The sequence below is a fragment of the Anopheles gambiae genome, chromosome 2 (genome assembly GCF_943734735.2).
Source record: "Anopheles gambiae chromosome 2, idAnoGambNW_F1_1, whole genome shotgun sequence".
In the NCBI taxonomy this organism is placed as follows: domain Eukaryota; kingdom Metazoa; phylum Arthropoda; class Insecta; order Diptera; family Culicidae; genus Anopheles; species Anopheles gambiae.
Window position 1 is genome coordinate 56,887,780 of NC_064601.1, and position 17,685 is coordinate 56,905,464.

The window sequence follows — 17,685 nt, forward strand, 5'->3', positions numbered from 1 at the left end:
CTTACTTGCGTATGACGTATGCATCATGTAGATGATTTTTTTATGCTCAGTAACTATTTATAAAAACAAGATAGCTAACTGCTAAAACAGATCAGCGTTCTAGCGAATGGTTTGAATTAGAAACATACACGCGAAATGTGAAAACCTCAAAGACACGAACAGCGGACGCAAAACGAGAAATTAAATAAGTGATTAAATGAACACGAAACCCACGGTAAAGGATAATTTTCTTGTTGTGTGTAGCATAGGGAACGTAAACGTTGTATTCCCGTGTGCTTCCGATGCTGTTGTCCGATCAGTTCCGCACCTTCAAAGGTCGCTTCAAATTAAGGAAGATAGAGACCTATAGAGAGGCCAATAAGCCAAGTGTAAGAGCGAAAGAGATAGTACATAAATGGAGCAGAGACGCGTGTATGCTCGTGAAATATATATATTTTTTGGGACCCTGCACGAAAGCCTTAAAACCCACGGCAAGTAAATATTGCTGTCCGAAGAAGCTGGCAAACGGCAAACAGACCATTCAAAGCGAGACGGAGGAATCATTAAAGAGATACCTCTTAATTTTCTCACCCCCTTGGTGGACTAATGAAACGCGTTTATTGGCGTTGAACCAGGCTCCTCAGCTCGAACACCGTCCCGACCATGATGATACTCAATGATTTCTTAGTTTTGTTTCTGTTTCGGGCTCTCTTCCTATCTCTTCATCGCTTTTTTTTCTTTCCCGTTCTTCCACACTAGAACGTGCAATGTCCAGGACCACGAGTCTCGCGTCTTGTGGAACTAAAAATTCTTTGATTATCTTGTTTATATTCCTCCGCAACGGGCATCACCCTGGGATTTTATTCTTCCAATTCGGCCTCGGGGAGCCACGACGAAAGAATAAACGAACTAACTAACGACGAAATCAACCATCCCGCATCTCCTGCACGATGGGGTCTACCATACAAAAAACGAGTTCTAAAGAGAAAGATCTTTTGACAATTTCGCTAGATTGTGATTGTTTTTTGTGTCCTTCTTCTCGAGTCTTTTTGGCTTCGATTTTGCTGCCACCAGATTGAACCATCATAAAAAGAGACACGTGAACAGTCTCGCAAGATAGGGTCCACACTTGAAATAATGATAGCAAAAACTTACCTGAGGCAATCCATGTCTCTCTCATACATCGGCTGAATTGAGTTGTAAACGGAAAAGTTGTTCAACCATCTCTGCTAGGTCACAAGGCAGCTACAGTGCCCGACTTGACTATGGTTCGATGGATCACGGTTTGCGAAATACGATCGCAAAACGTATTGTAACAAGCAACTCTTGGGCTGATCTTGTCGACAAGATTTCCTAAATCTCAGTTCACAGCATGACTCGACGCACCGTCGGCAATCGAATGGATTTTTATTTCCTCTGTGACCATCTAGAATCGGTTTTTGGGTATTATTAGTTGCAGCCTTCCTGCATTGGCCTCGACTTTTATCGAATACAGAGTAACACCGCCTACGGCGAGGGTTTCAAGCTCGGTTAATTTATAACCTACCCCTTCAAAGCAGAGCAACGGGTATTGCATCCATACTCACGCTGCGCGGAGAGCGCCTTTTTCGTTTCCTCATCCTTCTCTCTGTCATACGATAGAAGAGGACACGAAAAACTCGCACCATACATCCCAGCGACGGGTGGCTAACCAACAGGTGTACCAGACCAGGAATCGTCCATGGCGCTGCACGACACTACGCGCTTTGCAAATTTATTACTAACGTAGGGTTTCTACTGTATAAAACATGCCTATTCATATCTGTTATTTTTCGATTGCACACAGCACGCAAAGTCTTTTCTATACTTATCTGTAGTTCTTTCTTATTTGTTAGTATAAATACTTACAATATTCTATTAAATGTTTGTGCGATGGAGACGCATGGCTTGTTATCGCACGTGTAGATAAGAACATGGAATAAAATACATGGAAATGTGTGCGAACATTCTATTAAGCCTTATGGTCAACGCCAGGCAAACATTTCAGTTCCACTGAGCATGTCAAATTGTTAGATGAAGTAATCATCGAACAATCAACAAACACAAAACAAAATCTATCACTATTGGAAGGATCCCTGTCCATGTCGAATCAGAAGGAATTACATCGTGCCTTAGGCACCAAAAATGGCCTTTAGATTTTTTTCTGGCATGGCATATTACGCGTAAGCTGGCACAGAGAAAGGTAGAATGTTTGAATCCTATTTTCTGAACCTGTTGCAACTTACGCTACCTGCTGTGCTTGATACAGGTAGAAAAAAACTATCTGTAAAATTTCGTTATGCGTTTCAAAAATACCATGCAAAAATTATTGTTTCATGATGTTATACAAGAATAAGTAAACAGACAAAACCTAACAAAACTGCTGAAACAGCGAAAGACTTGAATGTATAAACAGAAAACTCAAGCAGGCCGGTTCTTCGTTGGTATGAGTAAGCATGACATTAGGAGTACGCAAAACGAGGTGAAAATACGCTACAAATACGAGTTCATGGAACGACAACGCAACGCTGCTGGCAAACAAACAGCTTGATCACGATCATCATCGTCAGCAACATCATCATTGTCGTCGTCATTGAACGCGTCGTCGTCGTTTTCAGCAACGCTAGCTATAACGTCACCATCAACAGCAGCAGCAGTCAACGTTTGAGGACTTTATTTCTTCTGGGCGAGCCATTTCTTCCACCAGACGATTATCGGCAGTTCCGCTTTGGTAGCGTCTTTCGTATTCCATGTTGTTTTCGTTGTCTCCTGTCGCCCACTAACACTGCCACTGTCATCTTACTCTCGCATGATCACGATCGATACTCTCTTGAGCGAGAGAGGGTTCTTTCACTCTCACCGGGACATGTTTCTGCTCTACGCTTTCATTGCATTTCATTCACTCTTAACTGGAGTGTAGGTATGTTACATCTCATTCTCCCAGAGGACGAACAAGTTAATAGACACGTACACAATGGCAACCATAGGATGGTGCTTCCACTAACACCCACAGAGGCTTGTCTGAGAAACAACCGAACCGGTCGAGACAGGGTATAGCAACCTTGCATACGAAACATAGGCGAATCTTTTATTCATTTTCGTATTGCTTATCTGGTAACTGTTTGTGTTAGGTATTTTAGAATAGTTTCATATACAAATTTTTATTCGCATGACAAATGAGTTAGTATGTTAGATAGTGAGTTTTTTTTTATCGCTGATTTACTTTATGCTAAATTACTTTATTATACAATCTCGGTCTCGGCGTCAAGTTTCTTATCCCTGCAGTACATGATCACTTCATTACCGAAAGCCAACTAGCGGCACCCGCAGCGACAACGCTCTCCTGCAGTGTTTTGAACTCTACATTTTGCGCCCACACGCACACACATCGATCGGGCCGTGAGCGCGACTACCAGATTGTATCGGAATGCTGGTGGTGATTGCTTGCCGCCTGCATGCCGACTTAGCACATTGCCAGTTTCACCGAGTCATACACAGTGCGAGCACGAGGCTTCGGGAGTGAACGGACGAATCTTAAATCAGCATCGATTGATCGGTCAATCGCGTGTTCTTCAACACAATTAATTGTCATTTGACAGTGCCATAGTTAGATAGTGTGTGGTGTGTGGAATTTCGTATCATGCGCAAATGATCGACGCATGGCGATAGTTTATCCGTACAATGCTTCCATTAGTTTTGTGTTTCTATCCAAAAACCGGTGTTGATTCTCGTCATAGTGTTGTGGATTTAGCATAAATTCAGTGAAAGAAAAGCGTACTAGTGCTTACTGTCACTGTACTCTCGAGCTGATGATAATCTATAAAAAAGTGTATTTAGTGTATCGCTACGTTTTAAGGTAACCGATAGCAGCGCAACGGAACGTAATTAACCACTTTGGTGATTAATTGTACGTACATACTCCTCACACATATTTCATCTCAAAATTATTTTGTGACGTTTCACTAAACTACACCAGTTACAACAAAGAAAACCCAACAATGCATTATAAAGTGCAGAGTATGCTTCCAAATGTGTAAAAATCACCTGTGGTACTTCGTGGTGGTATATCCGTATGAATTATAAATTTGTGTATTTCGGCATGTTTTGGACGCACCATCTAGGGAGTGTTTGAGACGAAAGTGCCGCTAGATCGCTTGTTTAACAAACGTTTCCAAACTAGTGCGTGTAATTGTTCATTCTACATGGGGTCCATATTATCACAGTGGAAAAGAAAGAAAAAAAACCACCCCAAGTGATAGCGTGTCGTTTGAGCTCAATTAGAAAGATCGAGAAAAAAGTGAAACAAATCTGTTCTTGATACAAGCTGCCAGTACTGCATGTATAGCAATACAACCTATTCACAATGCCAGAGAAAGAAACTTTCCACGAGCATATGCAAGTGCATCCATTCCACCATCCAGGTCATTCTCTGGCAGCTCATCATGCGCACCATCACCCACAGGCAGGATTGGCTGCGCACGGGTTAAGCGCAGCAGCTGCCGCAGCAGCAGCAGCAGCAGCAGCAGCGGCAGCGGCAACCAGCAACGGTGCAGGACCCGCCGGAAGTGGTGCGTACGGACCGCTGCAAATCCCGTCGGCATTTGTAGCATTCCACACTCAACTGCCTGCTGCAGCTGGGCTCGATCAGCGAGCTGCTCATGATGGTCGCTACCTATGGGATCCTACAGCATCTCCTTCTACCCCATCGTTTCATCACCCCCACCATACCGCACCTCATGGGTAAGCAAAGCTCTGAATAATTGGAATTAAAAAAAATAAAATTTTTTAATAAAACTATTTAGAGCTTCAAAAGCAATGTTTTTTAAAGCTTTACAAATATTAATACCCTAATTTTCAAGATTTACTACAAATACGATTGAAGTTCTAAATGATTGACATGTTTGATCATATGTTCGCATGGTTCGCCAGGCTTCACAATCACAATTACGAGCTCGAAAGCCGTTCAAATGCGTCGGACGGCGCATCGATGATAGTGAAATGGTGAAGATTACAATGAATCGTCGGAACAAAATCTTCGTCTGAGGGAAAGGGCGCAACAACACATGTAAACAAATATTCTTAACAACGCATCGATGAACGCGATCGCCAATGCGATGGGAGGGAACTTTATTTATAAATAAAATAGACAGTTTTGATGATGCACGATATGCAGTATTGTACCTAGCCTTGTGTGCATTTGTGCCGTTAGAATCGAGGGAAGGAATCTGAGGCATCTCGAAACTCAAACTGAATGAATCAACCTTCCGTGGAACATTAGAGCATGATCAGGCGGGGACAAGCATTGTATATATGTGCACACGGTGTTCTCGTTAGCGAAGATGTACCGTTTGTTAAAGAGGCGGCTTTTATTAGGTTCAGTATTGTAACGCACAGGGAACTGAAGAGCAGATCCCAAGATTCAATAAACCTAAGATCCAGGATCATCGTCCATTAAATGCATTTTATTTGGTAAATGTTTAACCTGCAGCAATCCCAATCGAATTAGCAAAATGGATAAACTTATGTGTTGGATTAGTTATCTTTATATTCTGACCACTATTAAGGGATTGTGGGATAATGCGCACCACTGAAGGGAAATTTATTAATTTTTAATTAAATTCGCTAGCGATTGTTGATTTGATGAAATAATACGATTCTTTAAGGAACATTCAGCAATCTTTTAACGAACTTTTTCCAGAAAAAAAAAACAAGAATAAATAATTTTCTAAACGAACCAATTTTAGAACGATTTTAGTCTGGCTGTGACAAAATGCACCTCTTTTTGGGGTGAAATGCGGCATAGCAACGGGGGAAACGCATCTTAACAACGCATTCCAACATCGGGTAAAACCTACCAAAATAAATTCCAACTATAAAAAAACTCATTCTAAATTGCACCGGAATAATTGGTGCATTTTGTCCCGATCTGCTTCATCTGGGAATGCATTATGGCCCGGTTTATAGTTGAAAACAGTTTTGATGAAAACAGGTGTAAATCTCCATACCTACCGGTAAACTTATGTACAATTCAAATCTCTAATTCTAGTTAATAAAACTATGTATTCCACGCATAAAAAACAACGAATTTGGAATCTTTATCTCTTAGCGAAACGGTAAGCAAAATTATATCAAAACGCACCTGAACCGATGAAGTTTTTGTTTTGTGAATATTTGGGTTTCTGTGCATGTACAGCTGTATTGCACTCAACGACAATATTTAAGTTCGTGCTTGACTGCTGACTACTTTTCCCGACCAAAACGCGCTTTTCATAGGAAATCAGGAAGGGTGCGTTTTGCCCTAGAGGTGCGTATTACCCCATGAACCTCTACTTTAATCGAATTAGAATGTCTACCAGGAATTTCGATAAAAAAGAAATAAAATACATGGCCTTATACTTGTGGAATCGTGATTGTGACATTATTATGTATGTGAAATGCAATTTAGTTTTAGCGTCACATCCAGACCTGTCAGTAAGGTGATTATTTTCCAAAACACTGTGAAATTGGATCATTCTCGCCGCCACGGAAATATGGCGTACAGACTTGGGTATTTTTGTCACGTCTACAAACGCAGGTAGTAGTTCTTGTTGCGTGTAGGGAACAAATATCATTCCTTTTCGCGTGAGCATAGAAAGCAGTCCCTTCATAACAGAAAAGGTGCTAAGAAGTTTCTGACCGTCCCTGTATCTGCCTGTTCGTTTTGTACTGACAAAACCCGAACCCTATTTCAGGGTCGGTTCATTCAAAAGCGTTCGTGACACTTGCTTACAGAAATGACGAGAAAACTTGGTGCAACTATCTTGTTTCCTGCTGCTTTTGGAGTAAAAGGATCCATTTTTTTTTTACAAAAAAGAAGAAAATATTTCATACTCCCTGCAGTGTCGGGAGGCCAGCATTTTCTATAGTGTGCATTCTTCGCCTTTTCCAGATGTTTTTAAAATGTAGGATTATTTCCAACTATAACCTTGTGCTTCTCTGCATGATCCAAATAGCACGTTTTAAACATACATAGTATAGATACTCTCACGTAGACTGTTTTTTTCTGACAACACAAGATCATGTCCTTGTAGTCCTATTTGAATTGGCTCTCGACTCATTGGCTCATCGACTTAATATTTTTTTATACGGCAGTCTTTTATGCTAGTCTTGCTCTATGATACAAAAATATTTATCTACAATCCATATGTACATGATCATATTTTACACAGATAGTAATTGATGTGCCGCAGCTTTCTGAGAAGGATCCTCATGCCTCATGGGTGTGTTGTTCTTCTTGTTACTTCAACACCAATGTTGTCATTTATTTAAGGCAGTTTTACGTATACATCGGCTTTAAGACCTTTGACATTTGACACCTCTTTTCGCGTCTTTCGAAATATGGCGATAAATGTCTATAACGAGAAAACGAAGACAAAAGAATATTTAACAAAATAACCTATTTCGTTAATTATGCACGGCGTAAGCGTTGAAAACTTGAAGAAGGATACTTTTACTAAATATGATAATGAAATTTGATGACATTTTCGCGAGTCAAAACGGTACTAAATAGTCTAATAATACAGCAGTTTTTTACTTTTAAATTACAATTTTTGAAAATTAAAAATGTAAAATAACTTCTAAATTGTTCTTGTATGTATCTATTTAAATCAATGCCACACAACCGCCATTAACATTGATTTGTGTCGGTGGACACACACAATCTTTCTTCAAACATATTTTGGGACAGTATCGGGTTAACGAAATTTAACACTCCTTGGGTCATACCGGAACTGAGCCATCACTCTCACCCATTTACACGCTACTGTTAGTATTCATCTTTGTCGCGTTTTCCTTTCCGGCTATGAAACGACGTCCAAGTAGCGGTATAAATGAAAAGAAAAAAAGTAAATGAAATAATAACAATTATAGAAGCGAGCTTGAGGTGCAACAGTATCGATTTTTGCCTTATACAATTTTAAGCTTGAGGGTGCAGAATTGTACGACCGTTTTAAATGTATATATATATATATATATATATATATATATATATATATATATATATATATATATATATATATATATATATATATATATATATATATATATATATATATATATATATATATATATATATATATATATATATATATATATATATATATATATATATATATATATATATATATATATATATATATATATATATATATATATATATATATATATATATATATATATATATATATATATATATATATATATATAGGAAGCTATATATATATATATATTTTGCTATCCCAAGTCGCAAACATAAATAAAAAGCCGTTGGCCGATATTGTGGAATGTTAACAAGATGTTTTAAAGAGTTTGTTAATATTGTAATTGTAATAGTTCTTAAATTATTATTGAACTATATGGTCTCCACTTATTAAAATGAAACGACACATGTCGGATTGAACCGAGTTTGGCAAGTTCAAAATTTTTCAGTCGATGGATCAGCTGTAGCGATACATTTCTACCAACACGTATGATCGTGCTGTACGCCGACGGATGTACATGTATAAAGAGTATTTATACTAAAAAAATGTGTGTAGGTGTGATATATATCCTAATGATAATAGAAATAGTCCTCCTTAAATTAACACATATTTGTCAATGAAATATTATATGATTTTGAGTGCACAAAACATCTCGAATGCACAAAATGTTGACAGAGGCAAAGCATTGATCTTGCGATTCTCTAACCACTGTTTTCCCAGAATGTGATCGCGAAGATGTTCTTTATATGTATGATGTCTGCGACAAGTATCGATAGTTTCAATGGGACAAGTTCTTAAGTCAAAAGTTCTGCTAGCGCAGCGCTGCAGCAGTCGGCATTTCTGTTTTTCTCAGTATTGTTCCCATAAGGACACAAAAATGGCAGTAGAAAGAAAGGTGCAAGTGTTAAACTTAAAATACAAAAAAGGTGCATGTGTTATCCTTTTCTTTTACTTTTCTTTTCGGTTGCTACGTGTCTGCGTTTCAACAATGACACTATGTAGGCAATGCATTTCCTATGGTATCTTTTCCATAGAACTTGCGTTGATCCTTCCTGGAGACGTTTTGAAATCTGAACAGTGTTGCAGTGCAAATTTTGAAAGAACTGGCAGATCAACTGGAAAGCAATATTTCAGCGGACGAATTCTGATGGCATAGACACCACATGCCAGATACTTATGAGCTTGCTTTGGTTGCTTTTTCTGTTACCAACCAATAGGTAAAAGCACAATATTAAATGTAGGAATAACACCTTAAAGTTGTGTTTGCGTCCTACACACTATGTCACAAAAACATATTTTCTTACGCATAAAGTGTTGCCGAAAAACACTGTTTTGAAAAATACTAAGCAGTAAAAACCCTTCTTAGAAGGTTCATGAGACATTAAATCGTCAAAAGAACTTGAAATAGGGCGTGTGTAATAAATAAGAATGAAAAACACTAGCATTTGATGTAAAGTGTTTTTGGTTTCTCATACTGTTGTTTTATTTATTCTTATAACTGCTACGTTTTATTCCGAACAAAATTTTTATATAAGCTTTCTACATAAAGATTTTTTTCTATGGATAGTGCACTAGCAAAAGAGAATAACAACTTGAATGCCTTCCGCGTTACGTTGTTCAATAGTTCATGATCACTAGCCTGGTCACCTAATACTATTGCCACAGGACTATTGCTAATCCATGCATAATAGATAATGTAATAATAATTATTATTACTAATCTTTCACATCGCTATAAAACGTCTTTTTAAGGTAAAGATTGGTAGTTCATAGTACAATGGTAGCTATCTATGCACATCATATCAAAGGCTGAATTCATCGATCTGGTGCATAAAAATTAATCACTCCCGGTTGACAGGTTCCGAATATGGTAGACAGTGAATAAAGTGTCCAATGATAAGACAGCTAGAATATTCCAGTGAATGATAAAAAATAAAAATCTAAAAAAAGAGTGACCATCATAGCGGCGATCGGTTAATTATCCATTCTTGTTGCAACATTTCAATTACTGCCATCAACACACCTGGACTGCATTTTTTATTCCACTATCTCGTTGCATACGAAACGGTTGAGATACAAGCTGCGTCTTTGTTGTCTGCTAAAGTTGTAGGAATCATCGCAAAAGCTTTGGTTGTATTCAGCCCAGTAGAACAAAATAAAACAGTGTTAAAAAATACCTGCCAGTCTACAAACTGAGTTGATCAACTAATTTAAGTTGCTTGTTTGGGTACAGTGAAATAGCGGCCATCCTGACATCGTCTTTTTTGTTTTGCGTTGGATAGAATAAGCTGATGCTGGGAAGTTGTGCTCTACCTAAGACGATTTCTTCTCGCCCAACTAAAAAGAGGCACTGTGATCTTTTAGCGCGTGGAAATCAAAAAGCCTAAAAAGAAACGATTGTGTCCGGCAAAAGAATGGACGAACGAACGTACGAAAGCGAGGATCGAAGAAAACAATCATGGCCGCCAATCCCTTCGACGAGAGTGGCAGCACGATGAAGATGACGGTTTGTAGTGCCTTTCGAATTGAATCCGCTTTTGCCGTGCTATGGTGCTCCATCTCAGCAAGAAATGGGAGCTTCTGAGCCTTTTGGACGACTATGCGACGGCTACGACGACGACAACCACTGCGAAGTAAGATGGAATGTTGGCCTCAAGGCTTCAATGCGCCTATCAAGCGCAGGCTTGAAAGATATCCGCTTCGTGAAAGGCAGGAAAGAGAAAAATAACGAGATGAAAATACGCCATGGACGATGACGACGTCTAAGACTAAGATGACAGTGCAAGGAAGTAAGGAGGAAGTACGGTATAGAGTAGATAGAAGAAATGATGACCGAAGGAGCAGTGCAAGACACATCCCAAAAAGGACCGGTACCGAATGGAGAACAGAATGAGATAGAATTGAAAAAGTGCTAACCAGTTGCCGAGATCTCATGAGATGATTGTGAAGCTTTTCTGTTTTTCTTGGAATACACAATTGCAGCCCTTTTTTGTGTTTGTCCACGAGGATGTGTGCGTTTGTGTGCATGCGTGAATTCTATCTCAAGTATTCTCCGAAGTGGAAAAAGCGTAGTCTTAAGAAGTACGATAAAATAAGCCTTCGCATTTACGAAGTCCAAACTAATAATAAACAGCCAGCATAAATGCTCCCACGTTTACCAACGCACAAAAAGGATTGAATGCAATAAGAACAACAACACAAAGTGAGTGCAACACTTTTTACGGCAAAATTACATTATACCACACATCAAATGTTGCATTAGCGTCGGGTCAGCAAGAATATGCATACAAATGTAAAACTCGAATAAACAATTGAATCGTGCCACTCTCTTTGTTTGGTATAGGTTTGATTCGGAAGCTACGAAAATTTCATTCGTTATCTGTTTTAAATACATTTGAATAAACTTGTGTATTTGTGTGTTTAAATATCATATTTATATTACAAAAACAATACCATAATACCATTTTCCAACCATTACAAAATCATCTGTAAAAGAATGGTATAAAAAGGTTAGTTAGAAAAATAAAAAAACCATAAGTTTAAAACAAAAATGCATAAGGACAAAAAGTCTATTTGAAACGGGTCGGAGATATATGAACGGGTCGCAAAACAATTTTACGATGTGTTACTTTCTAAATATTATTTGTACAAATAAGCCACACCATCCTTTGAGGGCAATGGAAGTACTCATAGACTGTCCTGTGAAATAAGCTGTCGCAATGAAAGCAAAAAAGAAGAAGTATTTGAACAGAAGAATGTGTATGAACCTACGAAGACGATGAGTGACGAAGAAGTTGTGTAGTGGATGCGCCTGTGCGTTCACATTTCACACATCGTACTATTTGTTTATTGTTATCTTTTTGTGTGAGTTAATATTTGATTTCCAGTTGCCTTTCGACTGCCGATCTGGCTTCTGGTAGTAGTTTATGTTGTTACTACTGGAAATGTTGTATTCGTCTCTTTCAGCAGCATTTAGCAACGACGATTCGATGGTTTAGTTGAAATGAATAAAAAAGCAAACCTCAATCACACGTTTCCAGCATTTTGTTTTGTTTGAACATGCTCATAAGGGTGTAAATTCGACAACGCATTTCATCGTCGCTTACATTATCCAGGGGTGCCCGAAAATTATGCACATGATTTTGACAGATTTCTCGTGTCTTTGGGAACAATTAGCATGAGAAAGAATATCGAATATCGTCGCGTGGTAATGTACTCTATACCATCGCAGGTGTATCTAGCGGCGAATAAGATTTACCTGTTAGCTAACATCTCAGTTAGAAAGCTTTGTGGTGGCCATTCCACCACTTATTCACACTTCAACGCCCTCGACACTTTACTACTACTATCGATATTCAACATATTTTTATGGATGGATCAAATATCACCGGACCTGGTGCTGAACAAGTGGGAGTTTGCTGAGCATGCTTGTGTTTCTCTCGCATGCAATAATGTAACCACAATCGGTGGCAAACACCCTGATTGGCGGTATACCGCTGATGCTGCAGGAGATGAATGGGAAATAATTCGATTGAAATTGTATCTCCAGGCGGCTCAAAGTTCTTTCCATTCTATGGACGATTGGCACGCGAAGATTGAGATCGAAGCAAAATGAATGATAACAAGTCAATCACAGTCTGTCAGTTTGCGGGTGCCGAGTGATGCGTCAGGCACGATCTGTCGCTGCCGAAATAATGCAGTCATTCAAGGTGATTAACGCCGCTGTCCCCGCAGCCGCAATGAAACTGGGTTCGTGAGAACAGATGAAACATGGCCACAACAAAATTGTAGAATGAACTTATTACGTTATCCGATGGCAAATCAAGGCCGACACATGCGGAGGACTCAAGCGACCGTCGTTAAATTGTGTATGGAATTCAAGACGGAATTTTGAACGATCATTGAGTAATATAGATTTTTTTCTGAAGAAAAAAAAAGATACCTGACCTGAAATAGTTTGAATATTGTCAAATGAAACAAAAAAATTTACAGTTTGTGGTTCACAATATAAAAAGCAAAAAATACATGCATTATAATAATTGTTCTTTGTTTGTTAATACCCAATATCGCATATTTTACAATACTTCAATAAGCTCGAATTTATTGACAAATTCAGCTCTACTAGACTTTAATGAAGACAAGTTTTTCAAGTTTTTTCATTGTTTCTATACTTACTATTAAGCAATACGGCCGAAGCCGTTCTTTCTGAATAAAAAAAAAATACTTACTATTAGGCGTATTCTATTCTTGTAATCGAGTCGTCTCGACGTCGAGTTGGTTTACCCTAAATGTTTATCCCTATTCATCCATTTATGGGACGCACCGTTCAGGCAAGTCTATTCGAACAGGTCTACTCTATTCATTTTTTTGAATTAAGATGAAATGCACACCCTTCCAACCGACATAAAGTCGTACTTGCCACGAAGATTTTTCGTACCTGTACATTCCTCTTGCTTTATGATGTATTTCTCCAAAATGTGTTTCTGCATGTGTGCATGAAGATACAAGACATGTTAAGTTATATGCACAAAACGGAAAACTGAAGAACGAAAAGAGAGATGCCTTTGTCTTTGTGAGCCTCAAAAGTTTTACTGTTTTGAAATCTAGGAAAGAACAGGAAGATTTTATGAGTTCCGTTTTTAATTTTTGATTAATTTTTGTTTTTTTTTTTTGTAAGATAAACATCAAAAGATGTGGAATGGCCGTCGTTGCACAAATAAAAAAATAATATAATCGTATTTGTATTTTGCTTTGCATCATAAGTAAGATCAAGTTCCTTCTGAATAAAAAAGGAGATATCGTTTTACGGATTGCTCTAGAATCTGTCGTATTCAACAACCGACAAAAATAAACGTATGACACTCTAGAAAATGCTGTCAAAATTTCTCAAACACCTCCATAGTCTGCCATACAGCCTGTTCTAGAGGTGGGCATTTCGGTTCTTTTTTTGTTTCTTTTTCAAACAGTAATAACGGTAGAGTCTGTGAATCAGTACACTGTCCGAAAATTGGTAGAACTACATATTTAAGCGGGTGGCTTGGTAGTGTGAACAGCAAACTAATATTTACAATCTATCATTTGACTCTAGAACGCATTGCGCAGCTTACAATCGATCGTTTCTTGTCTTGCATATACATTTGCGAATGTTGGATGTTTTTCCTGCTGATTTGTTCAAAATGTCCATGAGCATGCACTCATTTTTTATGTTAATTTATCGAACAGCCTGAGCCCAATAAATTAGGCAATACGGCCGAAGCCGTTCCTACTGAATAAAAAATAAATTTATCAAACGAACCGTATCATTCAATTCTTGTGAAGCGGTTCATTCATTTTTTTCAGATGAACTGAATGAACCGCATGGATCTGGTTCATTTGGTACACCTCTAGTATGTTTCCAAGATAGGCAGTGGTCTAATGTTGTTGCGCGCAACATTGTTGCTGAGCAAATATATGAACTTAACAGCTACCGCAACATTTTTGCCGACCGAATGCAAACCAATTTGACTCTTGTCCAGCAACATTTTATATTTACCTTGATCATGGTTATGGAGCGTATGAAATGATACAGCAGCTCAGTGCCATTTGAAATTTTTTAAATATAATCATTTATAGTTCAATTGTTGGTATAAATTTTATTATTTTAACGCTTTTTCAGCAAATGTATAATAAAAAAAACTCGAAACTTTAAATTACCCTACTTTTTGACGTTATTCAATGTCAAATCTAAAAGCTTCCACCAACAGTCATAGTCCACCTCAGCGATATGTTTCCGAGCAACAATGCTGAGTGCAACAACATAAGACCAACTTTGAGTTCTCTATGTTTCTATCCTCCTTTCGTAACTGCCTCTCTTCTCGTCTCCCGTAAGTGTTCTTACGTATGTGTTTTATTTTATTTGTCTTTTCTTGTTCTTTCCAACTATATTTTCTTTATTTTGTTTGTGTCCTATCAGATCAGTTGTGATCTTGTAATAAGATTTTTTTCTCTATACTTTTTATTTGTTTTTTACACACATTTTTAAAGCTTTTTATTTACTGGACCTTATTATTTTTAGATTAGGGTTAGCTTTAGGTTTAGAGTTAGTATCTAAGTAAAAGTAAGTAAATATTCAATTGTATAACCCTTGAGGCAAACAATTTTCATTTCATAAAAAAAAACTAACTTGAATGTTCGTGTGTGTCGAATATCACGTTTTTAGCCAAATACATTTGATTAATGGCACATTTTAATGATTTTTTATGCACAAAGCACTTTTATACATTTAATCATTTGTTTAATATGTTTCATACAGGAAAAAGTTATATTTCTGGGTTTTTAGCAAAACAGCAATTTGTTTTTAATTTTACAATTCCCGAAGAAATTGTACTGATTTGACACATGAATTGTGAAATTAAGAAGACCGCGTACCTCCGAATTAACAGATATCGAAAATCGTGAAAACTGTGTCGCCTACAACAGATTCTTGAATAGTCCTTAAGTATATCGTAATGCATTTTGCGTGCTAGTCAAATGTTTGATGAAGCAATGGAGTAGTTTTACCGTCTGAGATAAAGTAAGAACTGTGTTATTTCAACAGTTGTAAAAGTTAACCTTATTGAAGCAAAGTAAGAGATACAAATATATTTCTAAAATTCGAACGACTTGCTTACTAATCGATGCTAATAAATTGTTTCTATATAAACAATATTCAATTGATGTGGTTTGCCAGCGATTATCAGGTTCGTCGCTGAACAATGTAATCTTTGTTATTCTTCTTATTTGTATCTAAATTGTCTTTGAAGTTGAAGCAAAGCACCTTTACTCCGGGATTCATTTCGACGAATAAAGCTTCACGCAACAATCAACAAACTGCCGACATTCGTCAAGCTGAAAAAGCGCTAACGAAAAGAGACAGCAGGCAAGCAATATTTCACGATCCATCGAAAACACTAACCACCGACGTAAACAAACCGTATGTATGCATCTGCTCATAGGGAAGAAAATGTGATGGTTGAAAACGTGTCTTTTGGACATAAAAAAGCATCGATGAATGTTCCTCGTTCTGCAGACTTACATTGAAACTGTTGGACTGTACCGAGCTTATGTTTGCAGTTTTTGTTATCATCGGCAGAGGATCATCGTACGAAAACCCCCGTGGAGACATTGAATTTGTTTGCGCTGCGTTTTTGAGCATGTTGACCATGCCAAGTATGGATAGAAAACAAGTTATCGAATCAATTCAGTCAATTCAGTTTAGACGGTTAGAATGTGGAAAAGGAAATAAAAAATAACTTAATTACACATAACTGCAGGTTTTCTTAGGTCAAATTACTCTGCACATTTGAGACCGTTTTGACTCGTACTTTTATTCACTACACTATTGGTGAAAGCTCAGAAGATTGAGTAGGGATCGAATTACCGTTCCCCATGGAGAGCTCACATAGAATTTACCCTAGATGACAGTTATTGGATCAGACAAATCTTTTGAATTCTTGTGTTATAGTTCATTTTCCCGTTCGGTTTTATGAAATAAAATGTAAACGAGAAAATTGTGATCGGTATGATTGGCGAGCATGTGGTATTCGTTTATCTAAAGAAGAATGGTGACTGATGTTACAGTGCCAATCGTCTAAGTTGTAGGAAGATCGAAACATAAGATAATTTATGCGATATTGTTGCCGCTTCACTGTAACAAAGGTATGTTTTTGTTATGTTTTTTCGAAAGGTGTCACGTGATTTGTTCTTTCGTATTTCGTTCATTTCGTATGGCTAATATTTTTTTTATTGGACTGTGCTGCTTCCATAGTGCAATTTTCAATTGGGCAATTAGTTATGAAAAAGTATAGAAAACAACGAATAAAACAACATTTTAAACACTAAACTAAAAACTTGTAGAACAAAGTTTAGGACATTAACAGTTGAAGGACCAACTAATCGTGGATGAGAATATCGAGAAGAAAACTAACATTTGTATGTTCACTTTTACAAAACCGCCATAAACAATAAATCTTCTTCTTCTTTTAAAGCATAACAACCGTTGTCTGTCACCACTAGTACCACTGTACCACTAGTTTGCTTGGTTTTCAGTGACTTATTGATTTACCCGTAGCAGAATGTACCCACAGCCAGTCCTAGGTATGGGGGCACAGTTCGTTTGGGGATTGAACCCATGTCGGGCATGTTGTTAAGTCGTACGAGTTGACGACTGTATCACGAAACCGGCCTTAACAAGAAGTCTACAGGCCAAAATAACCAAAGATAAAGCAGAGCTGTGATAACACTGGCGACAGCTGTCCCTCAAAGTACTAAAAGTTTTTAAATGTTTTCCATTATCCTATACTTTGATAAATCCTAGAACTAATTAGACAATCTCGATAGTAAAACCTCAAAGTTTGGCAATTGCATCCAACCTGGATTTTAAGTACGGCTAATAAATGAATCCCGCAGATTGCATTGACAAACCTATGCTTATGTACTGAAATACTAAAATTGGAATGTTTTAGGATTGGGATCGATATATGTGGTTGGCACTGCCTTGAGCCTAATTGAAACACGTCTCACGCCATATATGTCTAGGTCTTATTCTTACAGTTTTATTTAAAAATTCAGCGAAAGGAGCTTTAACAATCCACCGTTTGCTGTGCCTCCAAGATCCATCTTCCTAGTGCATCATATTTACAATGTTTTGTAAA

The 17,685-nt window shown here is 37.7% G+C and overlaps 1 protein-coding gene across 1 annotated transcript in view; it reads left to right on the forward strand.

Annotated features, from left to right (window-relative positions):
• Positions 1-3,374: 3,374 nt before the first annotated feature.
• LOC1275892 (transcriptional activator cubitus interruptus) overlaps positions 3,375-17,685 on the forward strand; it is a 35,560-nt gene continuing 21,249 nt past the window's right edge. The window contains exon 1 of the mRNA XM_061651255.1: positions 3,375-4,737. Within this exon, the coding sequence (XP_061507239.1) occupies positions 4,361-4,737 (377 nt within the window). The 5' untranslated portion in view covers positions 3,375-4,360. The remainder of the gene's footprint in view (positions 4,738-17,685) is intronic.